Source organism: Sitophilus oryzae, unplaced genomic scaffold, assembly GCF_002938485.1.
Source record: "Sitophilus oryzae breed Bouriz unplaced genomic scaffold, Soryzae_2.0 scaffold_857_pilon_pilon, whole genome shotgun sequence".
Taxonomy (NCBI): domain Eukaryota; kingdom Metazoa; phylum Arthropoda; class Insecta; order Coleoptera; family Curculionidae; genus Sitophilus; species Sitophilus oryzae.
Window position 1 is genome coordinate 784,151 of NW_022147480.1, and position 22,410 is coordinate 806,560.

Below are 22,410 nucleotides of genomic sequence, written 5' to 3' on the forward strand. Positions count from 1 at the left end.
TTTAAATTTCGTTTGTAGAAAACTGTTTTCTTTTAAATTTATTGCCCTCTATTATGTAATAGCGAAACTACCGCATCAAAATATCTGATTTGGAGACAGGCTTTAAAAGCCTATCTCCTTTTGATACCTACGATTTTATACGTGTAACGAGGCTTCTGTTGCGTAGCTAGATATTCTGTGGTTATACCAATCCCACGTAAAATGTTTTTCTGCATTCTGACTAGTCTTCATTAGGCATTTTGCAAAACGACTGAAAACAGATAGGCTCTTTGGTAAAATATCCTTCTTTTGTTAAAAAACGCGCCGTTTTATAATCTAGCCTAGTCTTTTTGCAAAATGCCGTGTTATTTATTTATTAATTTTTAATTTATTGCTTTTGCAAACATGTCCAATCCCTTAATTTATTAATTTAATAGCTGTTAGTAAGAAGTTTTACTTCATATATGCACACATCGTGCACACACATTTTTTTACATAAGAGTGTGATATTAGATAAGACTTTAGTTAAACTTTGTGTATCCGTTTTGAAGCAGTTTGGCTCTAAGCTGCGAAACGTTTTGTTGCACTATATAAGCAAGCGTTTGTGCCTATTTTACGATTAAAGCGTGCCACTAGCTCTACAAAGCCGAATTATGGCGATATAATAGAGCCATATAAATCAATATATAGTCTGTGTTACGAATCAGGGAAGATTTAGACAGATAACATTCAAAAAATGACAGAAAATACAATTTGACTGTGAATTAAAATGACATACACAATTGTCACTGTCAGGAATCCTGTCGTTGAACAGACTATAGACAAAAGCTTTTCTAAAGCTTTAGGGATGTTTATTCAAATTTTATTTTATTTACTTTACTTTTGATTGTCTAGTCTTAAGATAGTTTTTTTATATATATTTTTGTACGACCAAACAATTTTATAATGCGTGAAATTGTTAAATAAAAAGAAACAAATATTTGACATTAAAAAATGAGTTTTTTTAAAAGTCCTAAAATTATAAGGATTTTTTTTTATTAAAAAAGTGCCACACGATCGAAAAAAAAACGGCTGTGGTATAACAATCCATCATAATTTTGGGGAGATCAATCTCTAGACTCATTACTTGGCCCGTACTCTTCTTTATTTTTTAGCGGCGTTTACTGCAGGTTGGTTTTAAGAGTCCATTTCACTATTCCGAAAAAGTAACAAAATAAGCGTTCGGCTTTTAGCGTTTTATGCAGAGAAATAGAAGGGATAGAGAATGAGCGTCAACATGCGCAGAAGGTATAATCAAGTTGGGCGCCATATTCCAGGTCTCCGTGTCATTTTGTATATAGGTGGTAATCAATGACATCTAAGTATTTAGAGGTCATTAGTGGTAATCTATAAGTAATCAAATATCAATTTGCTGTTTTCAACCATACGGGGGGCAATTTAAATTTAGTGAAATTCTATCATTTATTATGGTTAGATAACATTAATATGATTTATTTAATTATCATCAGTTTCAAAACTGCGTACAATATTGGTATATAATACACTAAATATACGAATATTCTGACAAAAGACGCTACGGACAGATGAACTTTTCTTAGTCGTTAAACACTCGAAATGCCATTAAATAAGTATTTACAATTATTTCATGTTTACTTGTACTACGTTTCAATTTATAATATTTGCAAATTTGGTAAAAATTGTTCTAAACAACTTTTTGTTCAAGTTGTAGATTCATAAAACATTTGGTTCATAATTATTTTTGATGATTACCTTGTATTTTTAATATAAACCTAGAAAAAAATATGTTTTTGTTTTATTTTTTTTATTCATCCCTTCAAATTGTGTTACAAAAACTGTTACATAACATGTCCTCCAACAAATATTTTCATAATACATAAACATCAGTGATTTTATTAAGGATATTATTATTAGTATTTATCCTGGTTTTTGTCGACAATAAAAACTCTAAATCTTGTAAATAGAACATCAATTTTATATTTCGTAAAATTATTTTGATACAAATTCAATTTGTCAAAATTCAAGTCATTAATATATTGATAAGCAACCCAAATTATTCCTAAATATTTTATTATAAAAAAAAACTGTTACCGGTAAGTTTGTAAAACACATTATGGTTTGTCTTAATACTAGAAAAAATCATTTATTTTTTGCACAAAAGAAGCGTGCCGATCCTTATTTGTCCATAACAAAATTCTGTATGTACAACATACATATACCTAATTTATTATTAAGAAAATTAGATTATATGATCTCAGAATTTTAAGAAAAAAATTTTAAGAAAAAATAGTTTCTTCTCAACTGTAATACTTTGGCCTGTATTTTATCTATTTCAAAACATGGGATTGACAATCCTGGTGCTTTCGTGGACACTATAAGAGTGCACTGTTTTACAGAAGCACGAACATTGATTCTAAGTATCTTCTTCCTCCACATGTAATAAAAACATCCTCTTCAAATGGCCACATCACACTTGGTTTTTGACCATTCCCAATTTCAATCATGATTTTTACAAATCGCCTTTAGGAAAACTAAAAATAAACAGTTTTGGATCATCTGTAAACACGATTATGTTGTATAAACTTACACATGAAAACTAATCATTTTTCCCGGCGTATTAGCTTTGTTAGAATGAATGACAATATACAACAAGCCTTTTTGAATTAGTGTTTAGAATAATTGAGATAATAATAAATTTTAACTAGATAACAACACAAACGAAAAAAAAAAAAAAACAAACAGATGTCAATTAAAGAGGGGAAGTGACAGCGAGACCTGCAAGATGTCTGCCATCTTGCTGTCGACAAAAATTTGGATGCGCACTCGTCGAAGCTCATTCTCCCACTTCCATATCTCTGGTTTTATGTAAAACTGGCAAGGTATTTTTACACAAATGAAGGAGGAAATTAAAGATAAAGGATTATACTATATCCGTATTGTAGCACATTTTTAGACAACTTTATTTTTAAGATTTTGACGGTCAAACATCAACAAAATATTCCTTATGTTTGGACTAAATTTTCTCGAAAATAAAGATATAATTTAAAATTCCGTTACAATACGGAAATAGACTGAAGTTTTGTGATTACAGTGATATATAATTTATATGGTTTTGTAACAAATTGCTCGCTATTTTATGACAAATTCCGAAACTCTGCAAACCTTAATCAAAGCACGTGTGTTTGGAATTTTGGGTGTGGGTTAGCAAGACAGGATCGGGCTAAGTCTTAGGCAGATTTCTGAAATATAATATATATTTCCTTCGGCCACACACCTTTTACCCGACCCCTGAGAGCAACAAGTACAGAAACAGTACAGCGTAATAGACCCTTAAAAACATTATTATTTATTTTTATATTGAGTAAAAATGGTTTTTAAATGGTATAGTTTAAAACTCGAGAAAAATAATTTTTGGAAATAGATTTGTGTCTATTTTGTAGTCTAGAAACGTCTAATAATAGTTAGTGTTAATTTTTGACAAGTTTTATGTCAATTTTTAGTAAATAAGATTCACCTCACCAAAATTATCATCGATTGTTATTCCCCAGCAATCTTTGACGCCGTTTTTTTCGATTATACGTTATTTAATATCAGAATTTACTTCTTTTAATTTTATATATTATATTTTTCTCTTTTTGGATATTTTGATGTGAGGAAGGCTATTTTTAATCATGCTTTCTCTACCTCCTTACCGTTTGCAGGGAGGAGGTTTGATACCATGCACCTCCATTTCTTTTTCCAGCTGTTTGATTCGCATCTGCGCTACATCTAGTTCACGCTTCACCTTCCACAGATGTGTATCGCAGATTGGATCTCTACATCTGTGGTTTTTCAGGATGTCTTGAGCTTCGTACACTGCACCTAGTTCAAAAAAAAATCTGGAAGTTAGAGTTAACTAGGGTTGGACAAAATTTTAATTTTATTAAAAAAACGTACAAGTGATTCGCCCTCCTAGGGTTCCATACATATAAAGATTATATGTTTAGCCGACCATACCAACAGGTATGGTAGGCTATTAATATCGCCAAAAGAAAAGTTTTTTAATTTCACTCAAAATGAGTTATTTGTGTCATAAATGACCTAAATACAAAATATCTGTAATACGATAACTCAAAAACCGCTTAACCGATTTTAACCAAATTTGGCATAAAAATATTGTGGCAATCGAGAATCTGGCCATTAGTTTTTGGTGGGGGTGGGGGGTTGGTAAGGGGGTATGGGAGGGGGTTAAAAATTTAAAAAAATCGTAACTCCAAAATTACAGTACCTAGCGAAACGCGGTTTTCAATTTAAGATTAGGAATAATCCAAACCAAACCAATCAGAGCGTCGTCGGACCATCATATCATCGGATAACGGGCGCATGAAAATAAAGCTTTAAGCTTACTCCTGTTATTATGTAACCGACCACTCAACATCAACATACGTCTGCGTTTTGTCGATTGTTATGTATACTCAATCCTCTTATACGGCCCACGGTGGGGTATTAGCATGAAAAAGGTGATCGAAATTCGAAAAAGCAAATTTGTTTAAGATTTCCCAAAAAAAGATAAATGATAAGTTAAATCATGTCTGCCATGAATGGCGTTGCTATGGGTGTGTTTAGTTGCATTCATTCGTTTCAACGAAATAGGCCAGTGCAAATAATTTTGAATTTGCAAAATTTTTTAGAAAGCTGCGACCATTGAAAATAGTTAGCCTTAGTAACCCTGATTAACATACTAAAAGTCCTCATTTGTCAAACACTTTGAATTTGGCGTAAAGATCATTCAACGAAAATTAGCACACATCATCTTTGGATCCATTTAAATATTCTAAGACCTTGTCCAAACCGATTAAATTAGTTTCTACCCTTGGCCTTCCAGAATTTTTGTTATCAGTCGTCAACATAGAAAAAGTTGCATAACAGTCACTATGATACCTCGCTTCACAAGCTACTAGATCGCACTCTGTTTCTATTCTTCATCGAATATTTTGAGCCCATTCGTCATTCCTTTGTTCACAGCATCGCAAGATTTTGGTTTTGATTTCAATAGTAATTATACAAGAAAACTTTTTTCTATTAGCAGTTTTTTTCTCACATTTTTTTACACAAAATAAGCATTGTTGCAATTGTTGAAATTCTTCTGCAGCGCTTCTCAAATTCAAAGAATCCTTTTCTAAGCTGGATTTTATTTTCTTTTTGTCAGCTTCTATACTAGATTTTCTTGTATAGTTCTGTCTGCATTTTTTATGTAGAAATGTTTCTGCAATATTTTTAAAACACGCAATTTTCCTGTCATCCCGTTCTAGACTGGCCTTAGCTAATGTCCTTAAACCCTTCCCTTTTACAGCAACTCTCTTCTGATCAGAGACAAAATAATAAACGATTCATTGCATATAATGGAGTTATCTACAAACAAATTCCAGACTTTAATGACGTGTTTTTTAATATTTATTTTCATTAAAATAAAAACGTAAAAAAGTAACCTATTAAATAAAATTTTACACTCTCTACGATTTTTGCTTCGCGAATGCTTGAATCTAGAATATTTCCAGATTTAAAATTGCATAAGATGAACCTTCGCTGCGAAACTAAATTAGTTTTTAATGAATCTGATAGATTTTTTAATTCTCTTCAATTTTTACCTCTTAAAGTTTTTCGCTAAAACGTACCGTTTTCGAGTTATTTACATGTTTTCCCAAAAAGTACCAAAATTTAAGATAGCGGCCGATTTTTTTTTGATGACGCACACACCGGACAAATGGGGACTTTTAGTATGTTAATAAGGGTTACTAAGGCTAACTATTTTCAATAGTCGCAGCTTTCTAAAAAATTTTGCAATTTCAACATCGTGAATGTCATAACTGCACTGGGGTAAAACGTCAAAGTTGTTACTTCTCACAGATAAGAGGTAAATGGCTAAATTTTATGTTTAAAATTATAAATTTTTGTTGTTCTTGTGCTCTTTTTACGTTTATATTATTGTTTTGATTGAAAATGGCTCAGCAAGCTGCAGGTATGTATTCTACAAAAAGGATTACTTAGAGATTTAGTTGCGCATTTCGAAAAATTCAGCATATTGTCTATATACGTTTTACTTAGTAAACATTGGGATTTCATACAGTAAAATAAAATACTGCGACTTTTTGCTACTTTGCTGATAAAATGAGAAAAACATTCTTAGCTTCCTCTAATTTGTCAATCAGTGATATACTAATGCGAGGTGTAAACCGCGATGGCATTGTTGTGTACAAAGCGATCGCATTAGTGCCATTAGCAGTATAGCACAATTTGGCATTAGTAGCGACTTTAGTGGTATCGGCATTGCTCGCGGATCAGTCGTAGCATTAGTAGTATTAGTTGCGATATTACTACTGGCATTAGTGGCATTGACCGTGGAAACACTGGAACTGTGATTTTTCTTTCTTTTTTTAGAATCGACGAATTATCCTTTATTTTGTTCATATTATTTCCTCTTTAATTGAAAACAGCAATAATTTATATAAGGTCTACATAAAAAAAGTTCGATCAACTATCTGTGTCAAATACCCCACTGTGCGGCCGTGACACATGGACGAGTAAAATGAACACCATAAGACGGATGGAAGCTTTTGAAATGTGAAAAATCTACAGAAGACTTTCTTGAAAATATCCTGGACAGATCATATACGCAATGAAGAGGTTCTTGGGAGGCTTAACAAGGAAAGGGAATTACTTGCAAATATAAAAAAAAACGAAAGACAGCATACCTGGGCCATGTCATGCGCAATAGCAGAGCAAAGCTTCTGAAGTTGATTTTAGAAGGAAAGGTAGAAGGCAAAAGAGGACTTCGGAGACGGAAGCACTCTTGGTTGAAAAACTTACGAGACTGGACTGGACTGAACTCACACGAACTGTTTCGAGCTGCACAGGACAGAGAGTGTTTCGCCGCGATTGTTGCCAACTTTCATTAGAAGGTGGTACTATAGGAAGAAGATGAAGCTTACTCCCATCGCACGTAATGAAGAGTCACTTCAAAAATTAGTTTTTTTTCTCAAACAGGGACATTAAATTTGCAAATTAAAAACCGTCAATTACATCAACTAGTATTTTGCTCTTTTTTCCTGTATTACAGCGCATTAACAACGTCTTGAGTTACTTCATTATTTTAATGGGCACTCTTGGAAGCACTTCAGCGTCCCCAATAGCTGTTTAATTAATCGTTGAACAGGATACTATATGTCAACAAACATAAGCCGTCCATCTAAAGTTGCAAATTGCATTAGAATCGACATTTAAGTTAATTAGCCCTCCAAGCTCCAAGTAATTGACTTATTCAGTCAACTTATAGCAGTAATTATGTCTTGTAACTCGTTCAGACCATCGTAAAACTTAAATTACTGAAAGACGACTTTAATTTTCTTAAGACTTATGTATGTATCTAAGGCTATATTAATTTGAAAGATATACGTTATTATGATATACAGGCAGGATGTCCTAATATTCCTTGGACATTTAAAATTTCAGCTTAAACTAAGACGTATTCTAACAGAATATAAAATTTTGCATAAGGATCTAAGCGATAAAAATGAAACTTTTAGTTGCGTAATCGAGGGCGCCATTTTTAAATTCATTGTTGCCAACCATGGATATATTCGGTGCCTGGCTGCTAATTGGAATTTAAATTTCCCGCTGGGATTCAGGTGGTAGCTCTGCTGTCAAAAATGTCAAGTTGCCACATTATTTATTTCTTGACAGACATTCGTTTTGAAATTTTAGTTGTGTTTTTGGTTTAAATGAATTGTGTTGTGATAATTTAAGCTTAAACGTTTTTACTAGCAGACCTTGCATTCGAACATTGTTCTTTTTAGAACCTCTTTTAGTGCGAAATTTACAAGATAGCTTAATAGCCGTAAAAAACTCATCGCAACCTTATTAGAATATTTTGAACGGGAAAGCTGTTAAGAAAGCGAGTTTTGTTGATGTAAATAATAACTGTTTAAAACGAAATAAAAATTGAAATAGTGAGGGGAATATATAAAAACAGAAGGAAAAAATTTGATTCGCAAGCCCTCAACAAACTCGTAACCGTACACACCAATGTACAGTGTGGGTCAAATTCGACGCTTTTAAATGAAAACACCCTTTTCTATAGGAGATAGACGAAAACTAATATCGGTGTCTGGAGCTCAATTTTTATCAAAAACATGATGGTGAAAACCGTACATCGATATCTGTTACCGTTTCGGAGTTACGGGGTGTTTTCCAAAAATGTGCATTTTTAACAAATCGCTGTAACTTTTTTGCTATGAAAAATTTTGTATTTCTATGAAAACATTTCCAAAGCACCTTTTAACGTAGAATTTAATGGTTTAAGTATAATTTTTTTTAAATTAATAATTTAAGAGTTATCAACAGAAAAATTGATTTTTTATTTGGGACACCCTCTATATTTTTAATTAACTGAAAAGAATTTAAAGTTGCCTTTCCAAAAATATAGCACACTTGATATTTCGTTATAGTCCCCTTCGAAATACTGAATTTTTAAAAGTTCGCCACTTTTAACAGTAGGCTTTGGACCCCTTATTGATGATATGCCCTTAATGGAACTCGAAAACGTTATATTTCCAGCAAGACGACGCACCGCCTCTGAACGCTGAAATTATCAGCAAATTTTTGCAGCCAATTTCAAGAATAATTGAATAGCTAACCAAGATCCCAGCCATTGGCCGTCGAGGCCGCCTAACTTAGTGCCCATGGATCTAATCCTATGGATATATTTGCGGAAGAATAAAGGTTCCTTATTCTTTCATATAATCTAGACAAGAATTAAAAATACTTAGCAGTTATGAGAGGGTATCTTTCATTCCCACTGAGTTAATGAATTCCGCGAGAAATGTTCAAAAACTGACCCGTCTGTCCATAAAGACGGCCGATATGCCGAACACCTGTAGCAAAATCTATGTCTTGGTTTGCTATTTAGTTTTATTTTTATTAGATATAGTTTAAATGTGTTGATGTTGGTTAAATATATTTTAAATTGTTATAAAATTCTCCATCTCTCATAGCAAATATTATTTTCGTTTTAATTGATGCTCACAGCTAGAATTTTTTTGCATTACAGCCGGTGCCGTTCAAAGCCTACTTATTTAAAGAGGGCGAATTTTTATATACTCTATATCTCGAAGAGGAATCGAGCAAAATATCAAGTGTGTTATATTTTTGGTTTGGTTTGGTTAAATTTTTTTCAATAAATTAAAAATGTACAGGGTGTCCCATGTAAAAAATCAAAACCATTAAATTCTACGTAAAAAGGTGTGTTTTCATAAAAAAACAAAATTTTCCATGACAAAAAAGTTACAGCGATTTGTTAAAAATGCATATTTTTGAAAAACACCCCGTAACTCCGAAACGGTAGTGCTAACGGTAACTCCTGTGCATCGTTTGCTTCCTGGTTTATATTTTTTGGGATCGTTGTCATCGCTTGCTGATTCCTTACCGTACTAATGATGCTGGAAGGCAGTTACACTAGTGTACACTGATGTAGGTTTGTTTGTTGTGTGTGAGTGTGAATGTCTACAACAGTGTACATTGGTGTATACGGTTACGAGTTTGTTGAGGGCTTGCCGATTAAATTTTTTCCTTCTGTTTTAATAACTGTTTATACAGGGTGGTCCCAATTGTATTCCGGAAACTTCGGCAGCATATTCTGCAGATAAAAATAAGTAAAAAAGTTCGTATAAATGTATGTCTTAAATTGCTTAGTTTTGGAAATACAGGGTGTAGAAGTTTCATTTTTATTTCAATTTTTTCCAAATAATTTATGAAATAACGTTAATATTTGGATGAAAATTGATGCCTGGGAGTTTTGTGATTCGAGAAATTTGATTTTGATGTCAATATGGCTCCTACTTGTAGAGGGCACCACCTACAAATTTTTTAACTGGTTTGAAGAGTAATAACTTTTCGTCTGTACCTGTATAAAACTACTGAGTAAAAAAATATACATTTACGACGCTTTTTACGTAAAAAAAGTCTCTTGTTAAAAATCGCTACGAGTAATGGTTTTCGAGATATTTGTAATCTAAATTATCAATACCTGTCATCACTGACATAAATTAAACATGTTGACTCAATAGTTATTAGACTGAAATCATAAATTTGAAATGTTTTCGTGCTAAAAGTTCAACAGAAACTGTTTTATCATAATTTTTTTGCAGAAAAAATATGATTAATTTAAAAAAATTAAAATTTCCTAAATTTATTATTTCAGTGAAATAACTATCCCCTCAACGCGTGTTTATTTTTCGTCAATAGTAGCATGTATTGACTATTCCCATTCTAAATATCTTCAGAACTGTTGCTCGTAGCGATTTTTACAAAGAGATATTTTTTACGCAAAAAATCACAGAGATGTATATTTTTTCCCTCGGTAGTTTTATACAGGTACGGACAAAAAGTTATTACGCTTCAAAACAGTTAAAACACATGTAGGTGGCGCCCTCTACCAGTAGGACTCATATTGACATCAAAATCAAATTCCTCATGTCAAAAAACTCCCACACACCAATTTTCATCTAAATATTGACGTTAATTCGGAAATTATTTGTAAAAAATCGAAATAAAAATGAAGTTTCTACACCCTGTATCTCCAAAACTAAGCATTTTAGGACATACATTTATACTAACTTTTTTACCTATTTTATGCTGCCGAAGTTTCCGGAATACAATTCGGACCACCCCGTATATTACTAATTAATTTATTTTTGTTTCCTAAAATATTTTGATTAAAAGAAAATATGTAAAAGTGGGCAACGCTGTGCCGGTTAAGGTTATTTAGTTTATTATCACGTGACTATGAGTTTAATTGGTATGAACTATAGTTTTTTTTTACAACTTCTTTGCCTTAATAGTGTCAATAAAATAATATTGGTTGAAAATCTGGTTGAAAAATATTTTTATAAAGTGTAAAATAATAATAACAGTTTATTTGATATTTTTTGAGTCTCCCCGCAGAACACTATTAACTAAAAATAAATATGATAGAGAAATCTTTTTTCGTTTTTCTATTTCACTGCAAGAAATTTTTTAACGGAAAAATAATTTGACATGGATTTTCCATCGATCAGCCGGCAGGAACTTTGCATTTTTCCCATGAAAAAACGCCTGAAAAATCTCTAGGTATGCGTTAATAGTGTGTCAGTGGAAGAAAAATTGACTGCGGAAATGCACGGAACTAAAACAGGAAGAGAGAAAAATATTTTTTTTTAAGTTGAGAGAAAAAACTGACTGCGAGATATTGATGGATTTTCAAACATACAGACCTCTCTATGGCAGAGAGTATTGTAAAAAATGAACGTCAAATTTGCCTAAAATTGGGTTTCTCTAAGCTCAAAAATATAATTGATGAAATTAACTAAAAAGAGCATATAAAATTTACATTTAGACGATAATTTCACCTTCTTCCGGTGTTTAAAAATATATTTTTTGAAAAAAGGTTCTGTTTGGTTTATTTTATTATAATATGTTAGGTATGATTTAGTTTTTGTGAGTTGGTAAAGTTATATTTTTTTATTTTGTATACTAAAAACGTGTTACGTTCGGGTCCTTTTTTATAATACGTTTAAGTTTTTCTAAAATACGCGCCTATCGGATTGTTAAAAAATAAAATATTGTAGTAAAATAAATATTTCTTTTCCATAGCAACTGTTGCCTTATATCTATCAAAAATAGTAGATAAAATAGTATTTTAACCGCGAGGATAGGTTAAAAACTTTATATCTTCTCGCACGTTTTTTAATTGCTTCCATTTTTTTAAATTTTTGTATTCCTTTTCATAAGTAATTCAGGATTTAAATGGAAGTAGTTTGAATATGGCGTTTGAGTATCTGTGGGTAATTTACTTATTTCGTTTTGGGCCATTTCTGGCTCCAATTCAATCAGCAATCGATACGAAAGAGAATTAAAAAATATTGACTCAAAATTGACAACTAAAGGGACAGCTTTATTTATTTGTCAAATTACATAGATCAAAAAACCAACGCCAACCCAGCACAATATTTTTTCTACTCGTAATAAATTCCTTGAAATAATAATTTCGGAATATTTTTCAAAATGTAACTCGCTGTGGTAAAAATATTGTTTTATACACGACGATAAAATTGCATTATCGCCTACCGAAATCTTTCCGGTCGGCGATAAAATAACATTTTATCGTCTTGTATAAAAAATAACTATTAATGTGTGCCAATATTTTTAGATCGTATAAAATTATATTAATAAAATACTAAATTCCAAATGTATGTTATTTTGTTAATGCTTATAAATGTATGCTAGAAAATATTACCGCATATAATTAAAAATAATTATGTTGAAGTTACCTCTAAAAGTGAGGCTTTTGCCCATTGACAAACTGATGAGAGCACAGCATCCTCCTCTGTCTGTTTTGGCCAAGTGTTTTCTGATGTATTTGAAGTACAGATGCTCTAGGAAAAGCAGCAATGCTGCCAGAAGTATACCGGCCATTAGGAGTAGGAAAGCCGATAAGAACTGTTCTAAAGCCAAGGGATCCGAACTTTTATGTTCCTAAAAAGGAAATGCGTCTCACAATTAGATAAATTATGCACAATTTACTAAATTTAACTAATCTAACTAAATATTTGAAGATAAAATTAAATATATGTAAATTGAGTAACTATAATATGTACGATCTTTAAATGTTTTGGTGTATTTTTTTAATTGTATTTTTTTAAGCTCTTTTGGTTAGATATTTAGAGTTGCTATAAATTGTCATAATGAGTATGTTTTAACAAATAAGTAGATAGTGTTCCTTAGTAATTTTACCTGTTTTCCTGGTCTGCAAACACCAGTCATCCAGTACCTTCTTAGTCGTTCCAAGTCACCATTTTCACGGAAATCTAACAGTCTCTTGTTGAACATTTTCAAGTATTTCGAGTTTCTGGGAAATGCCAATCCGTACCCCGTCATTGCGTACCAAGAACCCACCTGAAACAATTTGCTTTTATACAGGGTGGTCCGAACTATATTCCGGAACTTCGGCAGCATATTCTGCAGATAAAAATAAGTAAAAGTTTCATTTTTATTTCGATTTTTTCCAAATAATTTCTAAAGTAACATCAATATTTGGATGAAAATTAGTGTGTGAGAGTTTTTTGACATGGAAAATTTGATTTTGATGTCAATATGACTCCTAATTGTACAGGGTGCCCCCTACATATTTTTTACTTGTTTGAAGAGTAATAACTTTTCGTCCGCACCTGTATAAAACTACTGAATATAAAATATACATTTACAACGTTTTTTGCGTAAAAAGGACCTCTTAGTTAAAATCGCAACGAACAATGGTTCTCGAAATACTTAGAATCAAAAAAATAAAAATTTTAAAAAATCGTAACTCCAAAATTATAGTAGCTAGCGAAACGCGGTTTTCAATTTAAGATTAGGAATAATATTTGCAACAAAATTTGTAATAACATCAAAATCAGTCAAAGTCGCAGTTTTTGAGATAAAAAAAATTGGAAAAATTCCTTTACTTTGAAACTAAAAGAACTGCCTAACAACTTTTTATTAACATATTTTAGTATGGGCGGCTATACGTGCCTCCCGGCGCAAATTTTTTATCTACACAATATGATACCGAAGTTTCCGGAATACAGTTCGGATCACCCTGTATATTTATATAAATAAAATCCTATAAACTTGTTTACTATACAGGGTGTCCCGAGTTCGAGGCTGAAAAATATAATCTGATAACAATCTTTTGACCTGTCGCATATAGTATAAAGTTTTTTCTCATTAAAATCTTTTGGTTTCGTATTTATTTTTAATTTATTAAATCTTGCCTTCTGACTCTTCAGACATAGTTGCAGTATATAAATATATATAAATCGAACATCATATTTATCTATGACCGATTTTATTTCCTGCAAACTTACAACTTCCTTGTATCTCGTTTCTAACATATTGAACTGGAAATGTAATTTCTGCCAGAGGAAGTTTCTAAAATACTATCGTTTTATATATGATTCCATTGGTGCAGAGGAGTCGTTCAGAAATAGGTCAAGCTTTTTAAATTGTTCAGATTATCAGAACCACTCTAATAAAATGAAGAAAGTCGATATGAGAAAGGGCACTTTAAATGGAGCTTGGTTACTATTTTATGATTTGTAATAAAATTTGTAGAAATATAAACTACAAAATTTATTATTTTAAAGTAACTAAGTGAAATATATAGGATATTCCGGACTGTATTCCGGAAATAACTTTGGCAGCATATTCTGCAGATAAAAATAAGTAAAAAAGTTCGTATAAATGTATGTCTTAAAATGCTCAGTTTCGGAGATAGAGGGTGTAGAACTTTCATTTTTATTTCGATTTTTTCCAAATAATTTGTGAAGTAACGTCAATATTTGGATGAAAATTGGTGTCTGGCTTTTTTGACATGAAAAATTTGATTTTGATGTCAATATGACTCCTATTTGTAGGGGGCGCCATCTACATGTGTTTTAACTGTTTTGTAGAGTAATAACTTCTCGTTTGGTTTCTTTGGTTTTGTAGAGTAATAACTTTCTCGTGCGTACCTGTATAAAACAGAGTGAAAAATATATTGTCGCGACTAGTGATGGGTTGTTATTTAACTATATGTTATTTTAAAACAATTATTTACAAATAACATGCAACCGTTACTACTTTTAAAAATTAACAGATATAAAATTACGACACGTAGAGATCGACCGTTCGTGAAACGAAGTCGGCAATTCCAAAAAACAACTAGTATGGATGGAAAACATCAAAACATGTTATTTCGACAACCATCGATACAGGCGGCGAGACACAACGGACAACGGAGTGGGGTATGCCTTACAGCGAACGTAGCTGCATCGGTCGATGCCGTCGATGGTCGTGTTGGGCTTGCAACAGCTTAAAAATAATAGGGTATAAAAGAAGCAGCTTTTTTGAAACAGTTGCGGGCATAACGCCTCGCGGTCGAGATAACAGGAGTGGGAAAGAAACGCTGCTGTATCGGTCGATTGTCGATGGAGGCTCGCAACGGGTTGGAGAATAACGTATTGAAAATAAGCAGTAATTTCAGATATGTTGTTTTTAACCTGTTACGAGCATAACAAAGCGGTGGTCGAGATAATCGGAGTGGGAAAGTAACGCTGCTGCATCGGTCGATGGTCGATGGAGGTTCGAAACAGGTTGAAGAATAACGCATCAGTTGTTTTAGATATATTGATTTTCAAACTGTTACGAGCATAACGGGTGGAGGTCGAGATATTATGGCGCTGTATGTTTCAGTACGTTATTAAGTTTTAATATTTAGGTATTTATTTATTCTGAAAAATTTTCAGAATATTATAAGATTTTTTAAAAATGTATACAGGGTGTTTTGAAAAATCTGGTCATTGATTAATAACGATCCTGCTTAAAGCCCTTGACGTAAAAAGCTGATTTTTGGAAAACGGATTGACTTTAGGGTGCAGAGGTTCGATAACAAAGGATTTTTCGAAACTCGAATGATAAGGGGATCGTTTAAAGCTGATTTTTGGCAAGCGGATTGACTGTGGGGTGTAGAGGTTCGATAAGGGGGGGTTTCTCGAATCTCAAATTCCAAGAGGGTGAGAACGCCCCTCAAATATTACAATATTTGTTATTTAAAAAACGCTTAGTCTTTCGGGAAAACGCTTAGACACGCATAATATATTTTGTTTTTTTTACATATTTTGAAATTTTTTAAAAAATCATATAGGGTGTTCCAAAAAGTTGAGTAATTGATTAACCACGATTCTGCTTAAACTGCTCGACGTTTAAAGCTTATTTTTGGCAAATGTTAGAAAATTTTATCCAGTTTGTATGTTAATGGAAATTCTTGCTTTGCTTTATCATCACCATTACAAATTATTAATTCGACGCGAACGAAGTCGCGGGTACACGCTAGTTTAAGTGTAAAATTAATTCGCACTCTAGTGTGTAGTTGGTTTACTTATGAAGAATATACTACACATTTTCTTTCGTCTGATAACTATTTAGTCAACATGTTTAATTTATGTCCATGATGACAGATTTTTACCAAGAGACGTGTTTTTTACATAAAAAAACGCCCCAAATGTATATTTTTTACTCAGTGGTGTTATACAGGTACGGATAAAAAGTTTTTAATCTTCAAACCAGTTAAAAAATATGTAGGTGGCGCTCTCTACAAGTAGGAGTCATATTGACATCAAAATAAATTTTTTTGTCGTATCAAAAAACTCCCAGACGTCAATTTTCATCCTAATATCGAAGTTAGTCGAGAAATTATTTGGAAGAAATCCAAATAAAAAGAAATTTTACACCCTGTATCTCTGAAAATCAACATTTTAGGACACACATTTATACGAATTTTTTTATTTATTTTTATTTGCAGAATATGCTGCCGAAGTTATTTGAATACAGTTCGTACCACCCTGTATAGTATTTTCGAAAGAACTGAATACTAATAGTCTAAGAGCTAGCAACGTTTTCGAGAAAGTATTTTAAGACGTCTGGCTCTTTGATATATCTTTTACTATGCTCTCTGGAAGAGCATGCGGCCCGTCTGGCTGCAGATACCCGTTGCATTCACTACTGCGCATTGGAAGAAGATCCTATATTTTTTATTAATTTAATCCTATAAATTCTAGTATTGAATATAAATCGAACATGTCTCCATAGCGCAGTGCGTAGAGTTTCCGACCACGAACCGATGCACAGTGCTTCGTCCCATGGACAAAAATCGAAAAAAAAGTTAAAATTTACTAATATCTGAATATATAATTTTATACTTATAGCAATGTTCAACCATCCTGTATATTATTTTTCATAAACAGCGTTTTTTGTAAGCAAATATTTTCACTAAAAATAAATTTTGCGATCATTATCTTATCAGTGAAAAGAATAACATTCATAGTAGTTCTGTATATTATGGAGTAAACGGTACGTACTTAATTGAAAGCCACTATGGATATTGTTAAACAAGGTATGTACTTTAAATTTATTTCTAAACAAGTTCGAGATTGTTTAGTTTTTATTTATTTTTTAAGATGATTCTTAAATGGGTATAAAAATTTTACGTTTTCAAACTTCAAAAGGCATTTAAAAAACATATCAAAACATATCGTATTTATTGAATATATGTGTTGTCATATTCATACACTTTTAATTTTTGTATAGTTCACCTGCGTCTGCTTGCGACGAACTTTATTTTATAATACTTTTCAGATAGAGTAAAATTGATAAGCAATGCCGATCTGGTTAATACTTGGCTTGATCATAAGGACAAGAACTCAAAATTATTTGTATTTCAAAAAATGTGTTCTTTATTGGATATTGATGAACCTTCCAGTCAAATGAGACACCACTTGTGCCTGAAAAAGCCCACTAAGTTGGAGCGAAACGTCGCATAAAAATTTTCCAACTTTCAATTTATTATAAAACCTCATACCCAAGAAAAGGAAAAAATAATATATGGACATGGTCTATTAAAGAGGTAACTATTAATATCCGAACCCCTCATACCAGCAAGCAGAACAGTAACAACGCGAAAAATTAACTTATTAGAAAATGATGTACAGAAATATCTTATATGTGAGGATACTTCATCTACCTGTGATTTGGATACTATAAATTTGGGAAGATTCTGTCAGCAGTGATTCTTCTGAATCAGAGTAGTTACGATCTATGCATTTTGTTGTCCTAAAGTAAATTTATAGTATCTTAAGTTTTTTTTTTAATTAAATATAACATTAATGTTTCTTTTTCATTAAAGAAAAACATTTTTATCTTATATTAGGCTTATATTGTAGGAATCATGTTCTAATGTTATTTCAATTCTTTTTATCACACATTTAATACTTCACCGTTTTCATACTATAAATTATTATTTCCTTAGATGGAACACAGCTCCAACATTTTTATTATTTATAAGATTTTTTTCATAAACGTGGGACTAAGAACATCATCATTTAGTACAATGAGAGTACTCATCATTTGTGTCAAATAAACCTAGTTTGAATAAATTGCCTACTATAAAAGAGAAGTTTTGGATTTTTGTCCTCTAGAGCCATATGTTCGAAGCACTGTGCGATGATTCAGAGTTCGAATCCGGGTCAGGTCAAAGACATTTTTATTTTATTTTCGTTTATATTCTGATAGTAAAGTATTAAATAATTCTGGTAATTAAAAAAAACACATATTTAATACTTTACTATCAGAATATAAACGAAAATAAAATAAAAAAGTCTTTGCCCTGACCCGGATTCGAACTGTGTATCATCGGTTCGTGGTCGGAAATCTACGCACTGAGCTATGGAGACACGTTCGATTTATATTCAATAGTAGAATTTAAAGGACTAATAAAAATTTAGGATCTTCTTTCAATGCGCAGTAGGGAACGCAACGTTTACCGGCAGCCAGACGGGCCGCATGCTGTTCTAGAGAGCATAGTAAAAGATATATCAAAGAGCCAGACGTCTTAAAATATTTGTTGTTCCGACGTTGCTAGCTCTCGTACTATAAGCTTTTATTTAAATTTGTAATAATCTATAACAGTTATATTATCTGCAATGAGAGCAAAACACTTAAAGGACACCTTATAAAACACCTATAAAATATTTTTCCGACAATATCGAGCAAAATTTTGATCATATTGGCCCAAAATTCCGTCCCATTTTTGAATATAGTCGATTCCGTAAGCTTGAAACATCGCAAAAATCCAATTTTAGTTTAGATTGTCGTCTAAAATTTTAAAATGCATACACGCTCTCTTTGATGGAAAAATTCCGGTTACACAGAATACAGCGAAGTAAAAAGACCACGTTACACATGTTCGGGATACAGTCGAATTTAAATTTTTATAGCGCAAAGGAGGGTCTTCCTGATGATGGGTAACGTCTACATATCGTAACGTTTCAGGTACAATGTTTTAGAAAAGAGTTGGTGGGTTTTTGCTAATATTTACCATCCATTATATTGATTATGTGAAATTTTATATAATTACCAGCGTGTAACCCGCAACTTCGTTCGAATCGAATTAATTATTTATATTATAAATGTGAGAAAAATTAATATTATATTAATATCAATTTTTCTCACATTTATGTCAGCATGAGAAAAACCAATATGGCGATATTATTATATAACTTGGTAATATTTGAGGGGTACTTTCATCTCGTTGGAATTTGACTTTCGAAAAATCCGTTTGCCAAAAATAAGCTTTTTGCGTCAAGCAGTTTAGCAGAATCGTGGTTAAGAAATTACCCAACTTTTTGGAACACCCTGTATGAGTTTTTAAAAAATTTCAAAATATGTAGAAAACTAAATAAATTATGCTTGTCCAAGCGTTTTCCCGAAAGACTAACCGTTTTTTAAATAACAAATATTGTAATATTTGAAGGGCGTTTTCACCCTCTTGGAGTTTGAGATTCGAGAAACCCCTCCTTATCGAACCTCTACACCCCACAGTCAATCCGTTTGCCAAAAATCAGCTTTAAACGTCAAGCAGTTTAAGCAGAATCGTGATTACTCAATGGTCATATTTTGTGAAACACCCTGTATAAATTTTTAAAAATTTTTAAAATATGTAAAACAACAAAATAAAATATACGTGTTTAAGAGTTTTTCCGAAAAACTCACCGGTTTTTAAATAAAAAATATTCTAATATTTGAGGGGTGGTTTCACCCCCTTAGAATTCGAGTTTCGAAAAATCCCTTCTTATCGAACCTCTTCACCCTAAAATCAATCCATTTTCCAAAAATCAGCTTTTTACGTCAAGCGCTTTAAGCAGGATCGTGATTAATCAATGACCAGATTTTTCGAAACACCCTGTATACATTTTAAAAAAATCTTGAAATATGTAAAAAAAAACAAAATAAAATATACGTGTTTAAGCGTTTTTTCAGAAACTTGACCGTTTTTTAAATAAAAAATATTGTAATATTTGAGGGATGGTTTCACCCTTTTGGAACAGGAATTTCGAAAAATCCCTTCTTATCGAACCTCTACACCCTAGAATCAACCTGTATGCCAAAATTGAGCTTTTTACGTTGAGTGGTTTGATTGAGCAGGATCGTGATTAATCAGTGAGTCAGTCACATAAGGATTTTATACAGGGTGTCCCAAAAATAAGTGCAAATATTTTAACTAGTAGTATATTTCGGCCTCAGAAACACGCCCATGAGGTATTTTTTGCAAAAAAAAAATTGAAAATTTGGAACTTTTTGAAAAAAAATTTGGATTTTTTTTTAATTTTAAGTTAAAAAACATAATTTCTTGATAATATGGCAACATAGGTAGTAGCTTAAATTTAGATGAAAGAAAATCCAGAAAAGATCCAGTGGTTCTCAAAATTTTAGCAAAAAATGATTTTTTTTGGAAATTTTCAAAGTAAAATAACTCGGTTATTTTGAACTTATTTGAAAAACAGTAAAGAGAAAAAATGTTTCTTTTGACCAGCTCTATCATCCCTTAAAATATTTGCACTTATTTCTGGGACAGCCTGTATATTAGTATAGATATTAGTTTTTCCTGCGACTTCGTCCGCATAAAATTCGAATTTTTCTAATATAATAATAAATAAATAAATAATGATTTTTATTGTATATATAGATATAAAGAGTAATATTTATTATAGCACCTAGTGGCAATATTTGAAAGTTGCTATTATGTGTGTCTAGTTGTAATTGATAGTCCATGAATAAAGATAGTCGTTTGATAATGTTTAACCGAATAGTGTGATATTTTATTGCTCTCCTGCTATTTATCTTTTTATCTTTTTTATATTATCTTTATAAATTATGGCCTATATTTTATTCTGATGTATAAGCTATATTTCATCAATTGGCTGAAATTTTGACACTAAAAATATTATTAAGGTACACGTGTTATAATTGCGAAAATAGCTTTTATTTATTATTAAGAAACGCGTAAAATTGTTGACAGGCATTTTTCTCGTGGCTAAAATGCCGACAGACAACCCGAAAGAGGCATGGAATTTGACAAAAAAATCATCGCCTACATGCATGTCGATTGGTGGAATGTCATGTTTATTTATTTAAAAAGCCGTATGCAAAAGGACAAACAAAAAAATCGTAGCTCAATCAGCGGTAGACACTTATATAAAACGCGATATTACTTTACAGGGTGAATCTTGAATAAGTGCAAATATTTTCAGAGCTGGTAGATCTCGATAAAAGAAACATATTTTCTTTTGACGGTTTTCCAAATAAGTCCAAAATAACCGAGTTACTCAAGTTTGAATTAAAAAAATTGATTTATTTTTAAATAATTTTGTGACACACTTGTTTTTTTCTGTACTTGCATCCATTATTTTAGTGTCATAGCCATAGGTTAAGAAATAATTATACCGTTCGTAAATTTGCGGTGAACAGGCAGTTCTAAAAAGTTTCCTAAAATATACAGGGAAATTTAAAAATAATGCACGATTTTCTACATCTTTTTTTGCGAAAAAATAATCTTAGACGTGTTCCTGGGGTCGAAGTATATCACCCTTAAAAGTATTTTCACTTATTTAAGACTCACCCTGTATAAGCGTTTTCAGGAAACGCTGGCCGCGTTATCAATTGAAACATAATACCTGTGAGTCTATAAAAATTTTACGGTGCAGATATCGACTCAGAGGAAGACTCGTTTGTGAGAGCAGGGATCTGCAGTACGATGAGTCAGATACAAATAATGAGGCAGAATAGTAAATGTATGATATCTGTTTTGAAATAATAAAAAAATATATTTATAATATAATCGTATACATGATTTATCTATACTTAAATGAACGATGCGGCGAGCGTTCCCTGAAAGCGCTAGAGTAATATCGCGCTTTTGATAACTGTCTGCAGCTTTTTTGTCTGCCCTTTTGCACAGGGCTTTTAAAATAAATAACTATGACATTCCACCAATCGGCATGCATGTATGCCATATTTTTTTCATTCTTCAAATATAATTTTTTAATAATTTTTGAGATCATTTTTGAAATTTCATGCCTCTTTCGCGTTGTCTGTCGGCATTTTAGCGACCAGAAAAATGGCTGCCAACAATTTTCCACGTTTCTTAATAATAAATAAAAGCTATTTTCGCAATTACGAGCCCTAACAACTATATGTTGGGACAAGGTCATATTTTGGAATTATTGCTCTGGTTTTTCAAAATGACTGAAAAATATATGTTTAATTTTTTAAATATAATCATAGCCATATATCCTAAACAACTTGACAATATTTTTATGAATTTGTAAATCAATCCATATTTACAGTAGCGGATTTTGTTTATAAAAGGACAAATTTGCTGACAACTAAATGTTGGGACAAATATTTTTAAATAATTAATATCATCATAGGCGGCTTTGCTATACACGTCACAAATGTCGCAAACTGTTTACTACAGCATTGACAGCTTCT

General features: G+C 31.8%; 1 protein-coding gene across 1 annotated transcript in view; it reads right to left on the bottom strand.

Moving 5' to 3' along the window:
• Positions 1-22,410, bottom strand: part of LOC115889906 (glutamate receptor ionotropic, NMDA 2B) — a 285,735-nt gene that overhangs the window by 18,995 nt on the left and 244,330 nt on the right. Inside the window, exons 12-14 of the mRNA XM_030909998.1 lie at positions 12,802-12,963; positions 12,339-12,543; positions 3,690-3,858 (exon numbers count right to left, since the gene is read on the bottom strand). Of these exons, the coding sequence (XP_030765858.1) occupies positions 3,690-3,858; positions 12,339-12,543; positions 12,802-12,963 (536 nt within the window). The remainder of the gene's footprint in view (positions 1-3,689; positions 3,859-12,338; positions 12,544-12,801; positions 12,964-22,410) is intronic.